Raw genomic sequence first — 16,979 nt, 5'->3', positions numbered from 1 at the left:
ACGCTCGTGAAACTAAATAGTTTTTACTGTTGACTTCAATCTAGATGAAAGTAAGGAAGCAGGTTTCTTGGGCTATCGCCTGCTGAACGCGAGCAGTGCGCTTCCTAATCGAATAGTATATTGGCAACTGCCCGTTAACAAGATGTTCGCACAACATTTCGTTGGTGTTCACAGCGAACTGTTAGCAGAGCACAGTGCGCTGTGAACACTAACGAGACACTTGCCTATCCACACCATTTCTCGGCGTGGCACGCAAAGTTCCGCTCGAAGCTCCCACTGTAAGGAAGCACGGAGTCACTGCCAGGTCTACTTCAACGCGACTAGATTGTACACCTTATTGTAATCTCACACGTCTTTCAGTCTTGATAAAACGCGCTGTGTTAGGAAGCTGTAGTTAGCGCAAGGTAGTCACGGAACTATCTGACAGATCCATTCACACTCATATGCAAGAACCCTGCATCACGAATGGCAGCCGGCTTACTTGTCACATTGTCGTATTAATCGTCACATTAGTCGTATAAGAAAAAAAATCGTATTGCGATCCTTCTTGAGCCTACCGCACAATGCGCACATATCCGAACAATTTGTTAGATTTAAAACTACAAAAATTACGATTCGTTACGAGTACGACTTGTTAACAGCATTTACATCCGAACTAATTCAAAATGATCACCACATACGCTCTTCAGCAAATTTAACAAATAATCTCGCCTCTCGTATAACATGACATAAATTTTTTTTTTCTACCCCTACTTACTAAATGTGGTCTATAGCTGTAGCACTTTTTTCTACCCAACATATTAAATAAATTGAAGCTAGCGGATGACAGCTTGCATCTCTTATCTAAGAAAGCCATATCGTAAGTGGTGTATTGAATGTGTTTTCCCATGTTTCTTTAATATCGTCTCCTCAGGAATATTTATCATATGCATATTCTGTTTTCCAATGCAGGGATTCTCTTGCGCCGTCTGTGTCAGTGCTGTCTTTGCTCTCTGGGGGTAGCGGGGCTAGTCAAGCTTCTAAAATGCAGCATTCCCCCTGTTAACCTCACCAGTAGGGTGAATTTAATTGTGTACAATTATGTTGAGAAAAAAAAACAAATGAAGATCATTGGATACAGTGATTGAGAGTCACACGGTCGCTGGAGATATAAGAGTCGTTTTCACGCCTCTTGGCTGGCCTCTGATGAACAGACGCCAACTGTATACCTTTCGTGATGCTGCACCGTACTAGTGAGACGCGCGGCATATGTAGGAGTGGGCGTAAACGATCGCGAGGGACACGGATAGTTGCAGAGCCTTGCAGTAGGTGTTTGATCGATAGCTGTGACTCTGCTACACTGCGAGATGATGTAGCGTGCGCAATAAAATGACCGCATGGCACGCAAGAAACGTAGAGAATATGGCGTTGGTCTCAGCAGCTATGTTTCCAAACCGAAAGACGTTGTTTCACGGTTTGGAAGCTTCTTCTTCCACGTCTAAACACAATACGTGGACGATGCACAGAATCAATCAATCAATCAATCAATCAATCAATCAATCAATCAATCAATCAATCAATCAATCAATCAATCAATCAATCAATCAATCAATCAATCAATCAATCAATCACAACATAAATGCATTCTCCAACAAATCCATCAGTTGCTTTTAACTTTTCTACGAGACACTTTCACCAGTTTTAATGAGATACTCTAATTATGTATGTTGTGTGATGCGGGCTTTGTGTATTTTAAGTGTGCCGATGAGCAAAACGAAGACAAGGTGAAAGCAGGAGCCTGCTCCTGCTTTCACCTTCTTTTCGTTTTTCTTATCATCTTGAATTTCCATCTCCCGCCTTCCCACTGTTTTCCCTTAAGTGTGTGCCGTGTTTTTTGTGTGTATAATTCCATTTATTATCGCATTCACCTGAAGAGTCATGCCAAGAGTGCCGACAGGCAACCTTTCCTCGTTTTCACTAAAAAGTATCTCTCATTTTTACAGTAACTCATTCTGTCAATCAATCAATCAATCAATGAATCTATCTATCTATCTATCTATCTATCTATCTATCTATCTATCTATCTATCTATCTATCTATCTATCTATCTATCTATCTATCTATCTATCTATCTATCTATCTATCTATCTATCTATCTATCTATCTATCTATCTATCTATCTATCTATCTATCTATCTATCTATCTATCTATCTATCTATCTATCTATCTATCTATCTATCTATCTATCTATCTATCTATCTATCTATCTATCTATCTCAACCAACGCCCTGAGCCCTCTCGGACATGTGATGTTTTCAGCTCGTTCGCGTTCTTTATCGCGCACCAAACAATTTACCTAATGTAATCCGCGCACAAAAAGCGTATGCTCTGCATGCAGAGGAGGCGCGGCCGATTTCTGTTTTACTCTCAGACCACGGTATACCATAATACGGTTCCACATCGTGACACGCGCGCTGACACCAATAACGAAGGAAAAACTACCACATGCCAGGAAATGACACCGGAAGGTAGACCGACGCAAAATAAAAAATAATACCACGCCGAAGCGCGAAAGGCGCACCACGCGGGTACATTTCTGCGCGCGAGAAGGTGGCTTCGCGCCAGTGGTTATTCATTAGAGTGTCCGACGAAACTCGCTCTCTGTCGCCCTGTCGACCATTCGCGTAAGAGGATTTCCCGCCGGGTCGCTTTTAAGCCTTCGCGCTGCGACCGCTCCGATCCGATGATATCAGCCACGCCCTAAACTGTCTCGTGAGAACGCAAAAAGGGGGCAAAGCTAACGCATAATCTGGTCTCCTTCCCTTTCTATTCTCTTTTTATTTATGTGTAGCAGCAAGACTAATGGATTTCGTTGCGGTCTATTTAGCCTTGCTCAGGGGGTGCGAACGTCCTACTCTTATTTTTAGGTGGCGGACTCGCGAGGAAGGGTGTTGACACGTCGCCTTGTGGTTTTCGACGCGGCATCAAAGACACCTCGCGCCGCGCAGTTGGCGCTCGGACTGTTTAGCTCCCCAGCATTGCTGACGTCACTTTGAAATGAGACGATGTTGCGAAGAACAAAACAACTCGCCCTACTCCGCGCCCTTAAACATTTCTTTCAGCAGACATAATGCGTACGAAATATGACGCCAAATGCAAGTCTACCGAGCATGCAATTGAAATAGAGAGATACGATTGCTCGCCTGCTTGATCTGTCGTCCGAGCGTGATGCGACGAGCCTTGTGCAGATTACGACTGAGCTAGAATGTGCATCTGTGCCGTAGAGCGGCCACTTCTCAGAGCACAGTCACGCAGCGCGCGGACATTTGTAGAACAGTCTGTCTCGAAATAAGCGACAGCTGCAGGCGCTGCGGGTATGCTGCGTGTCTTTCCAGTTTCAATACCACCGCACGGTACGTTGTGTTATGACGCTGCTGCTACTGTGAACATCTTCCTCGCAATGAACTTATAAGAAATAAAAAAAAAAAGATAAGAATTATATGGGGCTGAAGTTGTACCGTTGCTCATAAGAACCTTTCTGAACCTTTTATTCGCAGAAAAGAACTACTCTAAAACATTGAGTTCGCTACTGTGGCCTCCGTTACGTAATTGGAACACGGCCCACCACGCCCAACGTGGTCGCGAGTAACTTATGGCCGTGGCCTAAGGCATTCTTGTCTGCGTCGCTGTTGTCGCGTCTGAGGAAGCAGATAAGAATAGTTGAGAAATTTGGGAAGCATTAAGTCAATGAAACTGGTTGGAGATAGTCTGCTTTCCGTTCCTGTCCCGTACGTACAGACTTCTGCCAGTAGCTCACTTTCTCAAAACGATAATGCGCAAATCATTTACTTTGCGTACAGAGCAAAGTTTGTCCGTTAGGTTCTGTCAGCAGCATGACTACTTGGTCGTGTGCATGTTGCGTAGCTTAGAGCGTGCAAAGACAAAGAGCGAAAGTTATGCGAGCTGTGAGCGTGTAGATATGGTGCTATTACAATTAATCTGCTGTTTTGTTGTGACCACCTGCCTGGGGAAGCAATAGTCAAGATAGCTACGACCGTGAATTCCTGAACTATGAAGCAATGAAATGTCGATGGTTTACTTTATTTGCGTATTACTTTTACGAAAAATAAATACTACGTTTGCTTAAAACAAGGATTGTAGCTGGGAAGCGAGCAGCTTGCCTCAAATTGAACTCACTTAATCCTTCGTGCGAACATAACGTTCAAGAATATATTAACTTTGCCTTTAATTGTAGCTTTTTTAATAGCACTACTGTCCTATAACAAAGCCAACTCACAATTAGGAATGGGAAGATAATAATGAAAACTTGTTCGAGATCGCTGAATCATTGACCGAGCTGAATCGCTGACCGGGAGGCGACAGCAGTTTACATTTGCAGTGATGTACAAGCAACGTCTCACACAGACAGCAAAGGGAAGACGAAGGCACACAGTTCACTTTTGTCGGATACGCTTTACGCGTTGGTCGAGCGCCTGCGCTACGCTACGGTAAAGTCACCCAGCGTACATCGCAATGTATGGTTGTACCGTATGATTATTATTTTTTTAATACCGACGTAAAGTGTCTCGAAATCACTGCGCGCTTGCCTACGTCCGCCACCGGACGGCCTAGAGGGGCCATTTAAATTTTTTAAAGAGTGTTGTTGTGTTTTTCAGTGCAAAGCCACAAATACTGGCATAAAGTGCGCCGGTAACTTGCGTGATTTTCCTAACGCAAATATTACTGCAGGACGTTCGAACTCTAAAAGGGACAGATGCTGTGCATGTTGCCTAAGGCTCATTCGAAGCACCGAGAGCGCGTAACATTGCCGGCGCTTTTTTTCTGAGCGCCACGCGATCTACGTCAGTACAAATGAGTCGACCAGCAGACGGGCGCGTTCGTTACGGCCGGTCATCTCACCGCCGGTAGGAGAAGAGGAAAACGAGACGTGATTGTCATTTCGCTAATTGATCTGCTAATTGATGATAACGAGGCAGCAGCGCGCCGCACTCAGGACAAACACAGCAACGGCAATAAGAAAATCAATTTTCGCCCGCTCGGCCGAGAATACGGAATGAGAAGCGCCTGCTTAGATTAACGCATCCTTGACTTGGACGCATACTAATGGCTAGATTATTGGGTGCGCACATTAGGACTGCGCGCATTGCAACTGCTAATTGTTCTGGACTGCAACAAACGAAACAAACGAGTGCCTCAAGAGGCCTGTATAGGTGGGAGTATGAATAAGCGGTTAATAACTCGCCAAAGCACTGGGCGATAATCGAAGTCAGAGTCAGATGTGTAGCTTGATAAGATTTGTGTTCTTCCTTCAGTCCTCGTCTTTTGCGCTGTGCAAACATGCCGATGCAGATGTGTAGGCAACGAGCGACACAACTTCTTCGGAAATAGCTATTTCTTTCTCTTTCTCTTTTGTGAAAAAGACACAACATAAAGCAGAATTTAGGGCAGCACTCAGGAAGGCCCTTCGTTGTGTGCTTCAATATTATTTGGAAGTAAAGCGGCTCTCATTTCTGTCCTCAGGTTGACACTGCTATCGAAGGATAATCTGCACGGTACTTTCTTCACAATTCACTACGTAGTAACAATACTTGTTCTTGAACATGCAGTTACGCGTTGTCGCCTATATTGTTCTCCACGACGGTGTTATGTTTTTATGTGCGCAGTGAAATTGCAGCCACCTGTCGGAGATTGGAGAAACGAGAGCGACTAGAAAGTGGCGCATAAATAGATTTTAAAAAAGAAAAGATAGAAAGCACTGCCGTTTTCACGGTTACTCTCTTCCTTCTTCTTCTACTTCTTATTTATTTATTTTTTCTACTTTTCTTCGGCTTTCATCGCTTATCGCCGTGAGCTTCCGCCATTTTGCTTTATCGATATATGTACTCGTCAACTTGATGAAGCCTGTGGTTTGACGGAAGTCCGCCTGATCTAGATGAAACAAGCGCATGACGAAAAGCATACGACGCCGACCACGAGAAATAAAAGCCCAGCATCTTTATGCTGAAATCTTGCTCGGTACTGTCACTCAAACAGTGAGCTTGTAAAACTTGGTCGCTGCCGGAGTCAATTTGACCAAATCATTGCCAAAGTGTCCATAAAAAGTTGTTCCATGTTTGTGCTGCTTCTTCGCCGTGATGAAGCACACATTCGCACTGTGAAGAAGGCAGCTTGCATTTCTATGTCAAAATGCGTGACATGGCAGTGCATTGATGAGCCAGCAGCAGCTTTATCACGATTGATTGATTTGATGATATTAGAAATAGGGGCAACGATGATGATTGAAGACTTTATTAATCGGCAGAAGGTTGGGAGATGATGGGTTGTTGGTAACACTCGGCAACCGGAAGCCCTTGGCCCTCGGCGACCTCTCTGGCCCGCTCGACGGTACGGAGTTGCACTGGCGGGTCGTAGTTGAGCAGCATGGCCTCCTACTTCTCGGAAGTAGGAAGCTGATACAGTTCTGGGGGAGGCGGGTTCTCCGAACAATTCCAAAGTATGTGATCTAATGTTGCTTTATCACCACAACGAATACAAGAGGGAGAGTACTGACCAGCGTATGTGTGAGAGTATACTGCCGGGTTGGGGAAGGAGCGGCTCTGTAACCGGTGCCAGATGATTTCCTGGGCCTTGGTTAAAGTCTTGTGAGGGTGCAGGTAGAGTTGCCTGTTAAGGCGGTAAATTTGCGTTATATCGTGAAGTGAGACCAGCCTGTCTCTCGCAGACCTCAGGCCGGAGACGTCCAGGGCCCGGTCGTCGAATCCTCGGGCGCTAGTGTGGGCTGCCTCGTTCCCCGGGTTGGAGGAGTGGGCTAGTCAGTTCAATCTCGCGGAGGGGATAGGGGGGGGGGGGAGTGACGAAGGAGGGGGAAGATGGGGGATAGGCAGCCCTTCGCTATCGTTAGAGCGCGCGCGCGCGTGCACACACACACACACACACACACACACACACACACACACACACACACACACACACACACACACACGCGCGCGCGCGCGCGCACGCGCACACGCGCACGCACGCACGCACGCACGCACGCTCACACACAACACGACGTACCTCCGGTATTTTTTTCTTTTTATTCGTAAGCGTTTTAGCAACACTGTATAGCTATATACGTCTTTTTGGTTAAAGTTGCGCCGAACTTCGTGCGCGAGGAAAAGGTATTAATCTTCGAGAGGCACGCGACCCCGTTTGCAGTTCCACATGTTCCCTGGCGCGTTGCAAGCAGCGCTATAACGTAGAGTAACGCGTACTCCTGGCCGCTGCGCAGCACGCGTCTGCCTGTTCAGCCATTCGACCGTACGTCCCTTGTAAATATGCCCCCCCCCCCCCCCTCCTCCTCGTACTCCGTCCGGCCGCCAACCGCGCGACTGGCCGAAATGACCCGAGATCCAAAAAAAGAAAGCGGGTCTCCGGGAAGCACGTCGGGAACCGCGCGCCCAGGCTAGGCTAGGCCAGGGCGACCCGAGCCGCTCGGCTGCTCCGCATAGCGTAACGGGACAGCGCATCAACGACCGGCATCGGGGCGGTCGACGCCGGTAGCTGGCCCCGCGGTGCGGCCGGCGCTAACGGTGCAACGATGCTCGTCCGCCGGAATGGCCGTCACGTGTTCGCTGAGCTCCCCTTTCTCTATTTCTTTCTATCGCTGCGCGAGGGAGAAGGAGATATAGTTGTTGAAGAAAAACGACAAAAGTACAGTCAACCACAAAAGTTTACTGACCACGACATCCCAGAAAACGTTCAATGTCCGAGCAGCCTGTAACAGTAGTCAGCAAAACCGAATATTACAACGTTGTTCACATGTACTAGCAGAGGATGTAAAACCGAATATTACAATGTTGTTCGCATCTACTATAGTAGAGGCTGCAAATGTGAATACTATAGGCTGCGTTGTAAGGCTGCGCAGATATCCAGCTTTTTCTCACATCTCGTGTTGCGTAAAATATTGTGGTTGACTGCGCGTCGGTTGGAGCAGGCTGCGTCTGGTCATTGCAGTATCGTTACGTAAACAAAACGCAAGCTGTGACCATATACATAATTTATTTACACCGAGAGGCGAGGCCCTGAACAAAATGGTGGACAGTTCGCGCGCTGAAAAACAGTGGGCCGAATTCACAAAGCTTTTCGTTCGTAAGTGCTGTTTGTCATTGGCTCATCGCCTTCGCTGATAATATGTCTTACATCATCACTATTGACTGGCACGAACGCTTTTAGCGTAAAAACGTTTTGTGAATACGGGCCAGCGTTATCATCGTCGTCTTTGTAACGCTACAGCTGTTTTCCGTAGATTTCTGCAGCCTTGTAGCAATGCGCCAAGAGAAAGGGTAAACAACTAGTTCCCGAGAAGGCGAGAGTGAAGATGATGGCGACGATGTAAAGTGAGGAATTGACCGTGTGTAACAGCTTTCGCCTTGTTGTGCCTAACGAGCCTTATATCCTTCTGAGAGTCGAAGACAACTCAGTGACATAATCGCTTTGCATTTCGGTTTTTATTAACAACTGGTATATTACGATAAACGTAAAAAAAGGTTGTTTTGTTTAAATACCACGGTCGGGATGTTGAAAGCAGCATCTCAATGCAGTGCACGGATGAAGTAGCCGTCTTCAGATGTTCGTTGCCGACAAAAACCGCTTTTCCTTGCCTAAATGCGGAGACGTAGATGTAGCATCGTGTGGTAGGCGTGACACGTTGAGTCTGCATTCCGAACTTGGTATGATTATTCTATGGTATGATGTCATTTCGTGTCATTCAAGACGCACATCACGGGTGATTTTCGTCATCTGTGACGACACAACAGTCTGTTACAAATTATAGACGATTTTCTCGAAAGGTGAGGGAAAGAATATGATTAAACTACTTGCATAGAGTTTCGCATGCATTTGACTTCACGTATAAGGGATAAATATTTTGCTTAATGCCATTAGAGTTACAGGTGAAAAATGTTTGTCAATGTACAATATAATGTACGTACAAGAAGTCTGTGGGGGACATATGAATTGCCATGTACCTGTGTGACGCCGTCTATGAGCGACACAAGGGATAATTTGTTGATAACAAATCGTCGGCCTAGCAAAAACTATGTGTTTATTGTTTTATTTTTTTAAGTTAAACTAAGTGTGAGCTAGAGAGAGAAACAAGAGGGAATGGGAGGGAGGTTGCATTTGTGCACTTCGGCCTACCATTGGGTGTTCCTAGCATATGGCATTTAATATCGTCCTCGCCACGTTTTCGTAAGACAGCGTCATTTCTCCTGGTCACAATATCATGTCCTTATTGCCCTCCTGAAAACAGCCGTCCTTAAACACATTTACATTGCGGTCTTTATGCAATAAATTTATTTAGAACGCAGGTAACAGCTTCTGGGCTATAACAATTGCAGAAAACTGACGAGGCTATGTTGCACATTTTATCGTAGTGACTATTGAATTGTTCAAAACAATTATATTTTTTTACAGCTAAGAACGTGCCCTGAACTTCAGTAAAAATAGCTGCGCGCAGATCAACATTTCACGACTTGCATTTCCAGAAGACCATTTGAAGAGCGGTCATATTGTCTTCGTTTGACCGGTCGATTTCGTTGTTTAGAACAGCCGCATCCGGAAGGGCTCCCGTTCTAAGCCGCAGGCGGAGCGCCTCACGAACGTTCGTAAGTGTCTCGGAGCATTGTGAGTGCCGGAAACGGACGCAGACGGACAACTACCGCAAGCGCCGTGCCGTAAGAAAGGAGGTTGCGGCGAACCGCAGGTCGTATACCACCGAAACCATTACGCACCGAACGACGGAAGCGGTCGATGATACGTGACCGCATATCGGTCATATATACGGGTCCATATATGCTCAAATCCCCGGGCAGGCACGACCAACGAGTCAGAGATCCTCGGAGCGTTCTTTCCGGGACCATTCACTTTACTGCGCTGGTTTGCGCACGAAGGACAACACCAAAGAATAAAATAACAAAAAATTGCGCAACTTTCAACTGCTCATTGTTCGCAAGCGGGTGTCAGATATAGTGTGTCCCAGACAACTTTAGCCAGAGTAAAAAATTATGCGCATGCCACGTAGCTGAACAGAATCACGGTAATGTTGTTTGCCATCTGTTGGAGACACTCAAATTATTTTTTTTATTCCGCCTAATTAGATAATTAGTCTTACTTAATAAATAAACGTCTCAACTGTTATAATTAGTTAAAAGCGTCAATTAGAACATTGTAGAGCGACATGAAAAACTTCCGATACAGCTTTGTGTTGCTCAATACGTGCTACATAAAAGTGTTTTTCCGAGCGTGAAAGAAGCCCGCAAATGCACGCAATATTGCCGCACGACTGGCCGCTCGAGGCACTTTAATTGCGCCTCGAGTAGCCAGTCGTGCTACTCGAGGCACACTTTCGCGCGGAAGACAGCGCAATGAACCGAACGTTGCACCAGATCGCTCTAGCTGAATAGTTATTGATCTTTCCAAGAAGTGATCAGGGGTGAGCAAAGCCAACCTTCCGCATTTCGACCGCTGATTCTCAATCAATCGACGCTTGAAACTAGGCTGGCTGCAAGGTGAAGTTCCATGATTCTTTCGTACAACGTAAGAACTCCAAGATCATGGAACACTAGCACGAAGGAAAAAGATGATGCGCTTCAGTCGTTTCGACTTCGTGTTCGTGTACCTGTCCTACTGTTCTAACGCCATGTGCAAAAGGTATGGCGCTTAAGCTCATGTAGCCATATTTTAGACTACTCCATAGTGCTCGAAAACAACCAGCCATACATCTCGAGCGACCACGATGTTGTGGACCACATGCGCCGTTCCTGACCCCGCCAACGTGTCTCGTGCAGGAGTTACACGCTGCAATGCTGAGCTTCGGAGGTCACCGGTAAGGGGGCGGCCGAGCCTGCAAAGTGGTGGGGCGGCGGCGGCGGCGGCGGCGGGAGCGGGAGGCGGCCCTCCTCCTGCTGCGGCGATGCCCTGATCCATGGTGCAGCTGCCCCAGGCCCCGGTCAGCCACAGCAAGGGGTCCTCATCTTCGGTGTACCGGCGCTCTGTCGTCAACGTCTCGCTGCCCAACGCCGCCAACGCCGCCGGAGGCTGCGAGTCCTGGGAGGACGCGCAGCACATCCTATGGCAGGTACGCGGCGAGGAACACGAACGATAGTTGCCACACGTGGTTGTACGGTGAAAGGAGCGGCGTGTTCCTAGGCCTTGTCCTCAGGCCTGTGGTCAAGACGTTTTCATAAAGCTAGAAGTAAATTAAAAACACGGGCACAGGGACGAGGACACATTAGTCTCCTCTTGCGTCGTCGTTTTACCTTGCGATACATTTAGTTGAAACCTGCGACACCAGTTCGAAAAACCGATATGCTACGAAGAAACAGGCGCTATGGTCTCTACCTTTATATAGCTTGTTCCCTTTATTCACGCATAAGGTGACCCAAGGCGAAATGGCTTTCGCAACTTTTTCCATGGCGAAATTCCTACACGACAGCGCTCTTGCAGACATGAAAGTATGTACCAATAGCAAATTACTAAATGAAATAGATTCGGTCGTTGGCGCACGACAGATGTATATACGTCACTCTATAAAGCACACTCGAGTCAGCGTACTATAGTTGACGCCGGTGTGACGGGTCTCGATGGCTCAGGGCGCCCAGATCTGCTTCGCGGCGGCGTTCCTGGTGCCGCACCGGTTCTCGCTGTCGTCGCTGGTGCTGCGTTGGCTGCTGACGCTGAGCTTCGCACTGACCAGCATCTGGGCCGGCCTGGTGGTGTGCGCGCCCGACGTTCTCGCTTGGCACCTTACCTGCCTGCTGGTGAACGCGGCGCACGCGCTGCGCCTGGCCTGGCGAGCGCTGCCACCCCGAATGCCGACGCACCTGAGAACCCTCTACGAGCGCATGTTCCTGCCCTACCAGGTGAGCGGCCCGGAACACGCACACGCGGTTCACTCGGTTCGTGAAAAGGAACACGGAACACGGGAACTACTTCGAGCGGTGTATAACACCTCCATTACGTTCACTGCGGCACTGCAGGACTGACAGATGAGTAAGGAACTTTAGAGGAGTGCCTCCCGCTTGCAGCGAAACCGAAGCAGCTTTGGGCTCTCGGGTACGCAATTCGCTTGTGTCTTCTAATCTACAGCTCGCTATTATGTGTCTTCCAGCGATCATCATACTGCGACGTTTACTAGGGAGGTATTGGCCAATTACTGCGCCAGTGGGACGAGTTCCTCGATTAAACGGTGCGATAATTACGAGAAGAATCGCCGAATAGCCCAACAAATATACTATATACAAACATACAATATATAAATGTACAGCAAATACGCGACTAACCAGTTGCCGTATTCGCGACAGAGCATTCTGGCACTTGGTTTTTCTGGTGTGGGGACTGCTAGACTAGCATACAGGCTCAATGGTTTGCAGCAGGTTTTCGTGTTGATGGAGGTTTGAACCAAGAAACCCAGTACAGGCTTCGATAAACAATTCGATAAACAATAGCTTCTTGTTTACACATCGCAGACATTAAAACTGCGCGCCAGTACGCTAAGAAAGGCAGGGAAATTAAAGGTATATCTGTGGCCCCCTTTTTATCATTTTTTTTTCATCCAGATAAGCGATGTTTAGTTAACCAATAGATCGACGACTCATTCGCTCGCTCGCTCGCTCGCTCGCTCGCTCGCTCGCTTACTCACTCACTCACTCACTCACTCACTCACTCACTCACTCACTCACTCACTCACTCACTCACTCACTCACTCACTCACTCACTCACTCACTCACTCACTCACTCACTCACTCACTCACTCACTCACTCACTCACTCACTCACTCACTCACTCAACATCCGCTCGCCGACCGCAGGTGAGCAAGAATCGATTCGTGGACCTGACACGTGCTGCCGAAGTGGTGCACCTGGCCGCCGAACGGAGGTACGCCACAGAGGGCGTCACCGCGGCCGACCAGCGGGTGTCCATACTGCTAACCGGCAGGTGAGTAAACGCACAACGGCCTTAACGCGGCCTTTACAGATTGAAATGCCATGTCCTAACGGATACCGGCAAAATGACGTTCTCCTTGGGCAGCTTGCACGAACATTTAATAACGAAAATAATAACGAATTTAAGAACGCGTTCTTAAATGTTTCGTAGACAACCCTTAGTCCGCACTAGAACGCGTTCCTAAATTCGTTATTATTTTCGTTATTAAATGTTCGCGCAAGCCGCCCCTGGTGACTACTTTGCTCGGATGCCGCCAAGATGCTGTTACATCTGAGTCAACGAGGTGAGCTGCTCAGGTCTACTCCAACAATGTGCTTCACAGACATAATTGTCCAACTAGTGGTCTTAAAGATAAGATATGAACTAGTTGGCTCATCAAGTCCGTGTCGTGGGGGTAGCAACTTGCTGTCATTTTAGAAAAGTACTTCTCTGATGAGCGCAGTAGTTCCTTGTATAGTGGTGTGCGAACAGTAATTTTCGCGATTGAATCGAAGACGAATAGAATACGGAAGCGAATGACATCGAATGCGAATACTTTTCGAATATTTAGCAGCCGTTCTCGCCATTAGTACAAAACGAACTTCACAGTACATGCACAACGTTAGCAAGTTTATTTCATTAGATTGCGCGCTATGAAATGTTATGAAAAGCACAAATGGAAAATTATAAAAGCAAATAAGCGGTTTATTCGCATACTGAGGAGTAACTGGCGAGTGCGCCTGATGGCAATTTAACCGGTAATGCCTGACTAAATGGGCGCCTTAGCGTGCTCTACTACGTATGACTTTTCGTGTTTAAGTCTGTTATGATCACCAGGAATAAATTTGTCGCACGTTTGCTTCTACTTTACGCGTGATCGCGCACAGTTGGCGATTCCAGGTACTCGAGAACTATTTGAAAAGTATTTGTATCTGCGAATATCGACTATTCGATTCGAAAACCGAATGAAATATGGCAATATTTGATTCCTTAATCGAAATTTTCGAATATTCGCACGTTTTGTGCTGTCGTGTGACATCCTGATCTCCATCCCTCGATGCGCAGGCTGCAAGTGACCTGCGAAGACGTATTGCTCCACTACGTAGAACCCAACGAATTCATCGACTCTCCAGAATACGAGTCCTGTCCTATAGGTAGTGATAAGTTATTTCAGGTGAGTGTTACATTGTAGCACCATTGAATGGTCATTTATTTTCTCACGAAGCTCAGTAAGCTTGAATAACCAATATACTGTATATCGTCATTGAATTATGGGATTTTACGTATGTGTTGCTTCCCCTCCGTGTGTGCCGCGCATGCGTTGTGGAGGGTGTAGCTTCCCTTCTTCTGGGTAAAATACGGTTGCTAGTGGGTGAACGCTTGTGTTTATTACTCCCAGCAAACTTGCAAATTGCGATGTTCTGCAACATTCAGCGTCTTCTTATACTAGCTCCTGCGCTGTTACAATGCGATCGAGCGTGCCACTGTAAGCAATTATCGTCCATCGTGCACAGCTGACCGTGGCGTTCTTGATTAGGAAGCAGTTATCACCTGTCTTGGGTGCTGTATTGCGCCCGAACCGTCCGCGTGCAATATTAAAGCGCGAAGCGTTTATTCGCGTGGGGTCACGGCAGTTTTACCATCTTGTCAATTGGTAATCGCTTTCAATGAAAGAAGCGAACAAGAACATTTCTAACCTTTCATGTGCATTGTGTGAGATAAAGGTGAGTTAAATAAACACGCCTGGCGAGAAAATAGTTTGTTTTGATTCGCTGTTGTTTAATAACTGTATACAAACGGAAAGGTAGGCTACATTTGAGCCAGCTATCCAAAGACATAGTTCCGAAAATGATGTTACCCCTTTCCTCACATAACATACGTCATTGCTATTAGAAGACACACCATGTGCAATTTTCGTACACGCTTTGCGATGATCCATTGCTTAGAGTCGATGAAATGAAATATTTTGGTTTGTACTTTGACAAAACTTTTGGCTTCTCTTCACACGCTAAATATGTCAAACAATGTGCCCTTCGCGCTCCTTGTATTTTTTGCAGCATATTGAATGACGTCCACTCCCCTGCTGCCTTTTTGAAATTGTATTCTGCTGTGTGCCTTCTGCTACTAGAGTAAGCCTCTGTAATCAGGCGCGGAACTTGCAAATCTGATTCTGACCTCATTGAACGCATCCACAATAAATTTACATCTATATTCACGCACCGGTCTTGCCGTTCTGGCGACCATAGTCCAGCCCTCTCAAAAATACCCAAACTCGCACCTCTAAAATCAAGACGTATTAAAAGAGTATTTTGTTTTTCTTCGGTAGAGTGGTCCATGACACTACACATTGCCCAAAGTTTCTTGGTTATATAGAATTTTCCGCGCTTCATGTATAACAGGCAGCATTCCGCGTTTCCTGCGCGGCCTTATTGCTGTAATCACTGTCCAATGACTCGCCTTTAAAAAAAATTAATAATCATTTTAGCCGTAGTTCGATATATTTCAGAGTGTGTTTCTGTACATGTGTACATAATTGTGCTGTATGATTAATTGCCTTTTATGGCGCCTTCTAGTTTGCCTTAACACTATTTGTTTCTCTACCTCACATTGTTTTCTCTGGCACATTTGCCTTCTCGGTACATTTTGCTTTGCGTATTACTTTTTAAGTGCACTAGTTCAAAGGCTCCGCTGCTGTTTCTAGGCACTGTAGTAAACATATTATTATTATTATTATTATTATTATTATTATTATTATTATTATTATTATTATTATTATTATTATTATTTGATATGAAAACACACGCATACAAGAGAGGGAAATGGCAGGGAGCACGCTGGCAACCGCCACCGGCGCAGGTGACCATCACGGCGCTGGAGCCGTGCACCTACCTGACGTGGCAGCGGCGGCGGCTGCAGCTGCTGCTGCGCGCCCACCCGGTGGTGTCGGCCGTGCTGCACAACCTGGTGGGCCGGGACATCGCGATCAAGCTCTACTCGCTCGCCGAGTTCCACCAGCTGGGCACCGACGGCGTGCCACTGCCCACGCGCGACGTCAGCCCCGACTGGGGCAAGCAGGTGCCTCGCAGCCTCAGCCTGGACGCCGTGTACACGGGCCCCGGAGGCAGGCTCCGGTCGACCGCGTGGCACGCGGCCCGCGAGGCCTCCCGGCGGGTTGTCGACGCCTCCCTCGCCTCCTCCTCGCAACTCTCCTACGCAACCGGTACGGTGTACGACGCGCGCTGTACGGAGCAGAGAGCTTTACCCACCGTGGCTTTACCGTTACCGACGCCGTCACCACCGCGTTAGCGATAGCGGCCGCCACGACTGCGCGTGCGCGGAGTTTGTTACCGAGCTCCGGTAATGTTAGCGCTAACTCCGCACGGGTACTTTCGAACACGATCGAGCACGATCGAAAGTACTCCATCTGGCGCCTCTATAAGTTTACCGAAACGGCTCCTATCGGCTACCATGACTGCGTAACAACATGGCAGTGCACAGGTTGCCCGCGTCGGACCTAATTCGCCGGTGTTACTGGCTCTTCGTCGTGACGGAAAAGGATAAATGGTCAAATCAGCCATCGCTTAGTCTCATCCACGCTGAGGACAAAGCGCAACCGCTGTTTTGTAATTAACATTAAGGTCAGCTGTTTGTTTCGACGCTACGAGGCCTATAGAGAGACGGACACCGAGGTAATAAGGTGTTTAGAATTATACCTGACAGTTGGTGCCACAGTAGTGTTGATCGACATCAAATGCTATAACGGTATGATGGAAACATTGTGTTAAAACTCTACTGTAAAAGCGCTGGAGCGCTGGCAACTCATCCGTGGGGGGAGTAACGGCTTATTTAACTCCATTTTCCTGGAGAATTCTTAGCTCCCAATTTGGTATAGGTTCACCCTGATTGGGACAAGCGCAGTAAGTATACTCGATCAGGGAGTCAAAAGAAAGCTAAATACGCACTCCGCCGAGGGGGACGTGAGAGACAAGTACACGTATACACGTGCTAAAGG

General features: G+C 47.2%; 1 protein-coding gene across 4 annotated transcripts in view; it reads left to right on the top strand.

The window, feature by feature from the left end:
* The window catches only part of LOC126521352 (popeye domain-containing protein 1-like), a 50,853-nt gene that overhangs the window by 20,509 nt on the left and 13,365 nt on the right, over positions 1-16,979 (top strand). For all 4 annotated transcript variants that reach the window (XR_008610359.1, XM_050170039.2, XM_050170036.2 and 1 more), the window contains exons 2-6: positions 10,831-11,120; positions 11,635-11,904; positions 12,852-12,979; positions 14,033-14,141; positions 15,824-16,187. Coding sequence is in view for 3 of the 4 variants with exons in the window: in XM_050170039.2 (XP_050025996.1) it covers positions 10,968-11,120; positions 11,635-11,904; positions 12,852-12,979; positions 14,033-14,141; positions 15,824-16,187 (1,024 nt within the window). In the remaining variant the exon portion in view is untranslated. The remainder of the gene's footprint in view (positions 1-10,830; positions 11,121-11,634; positions 11,905-12,851; positions 12,980-14,032; positions 14,142-15,823; positions 16,188-16,979) is intronic.

Source organism: Dermacentor andersoni, chromosome 6 (genome assembly GCF_023375885.2).
Source record: "Dermacentor andersoni chromosome 6, qqDerAnde1_hic_scaffold, whole genome shotgun sequence".
NCBI classification, from domain to species: Eukaryota; Metazoa; Arthropoda; class Arachnida; order Ixodida; family Ixodidae; genus Dermacentor; species Dermacentor andersoni.
This window is presented reverse-complemented; position numbering and strand designations above follow the sequence as displayed.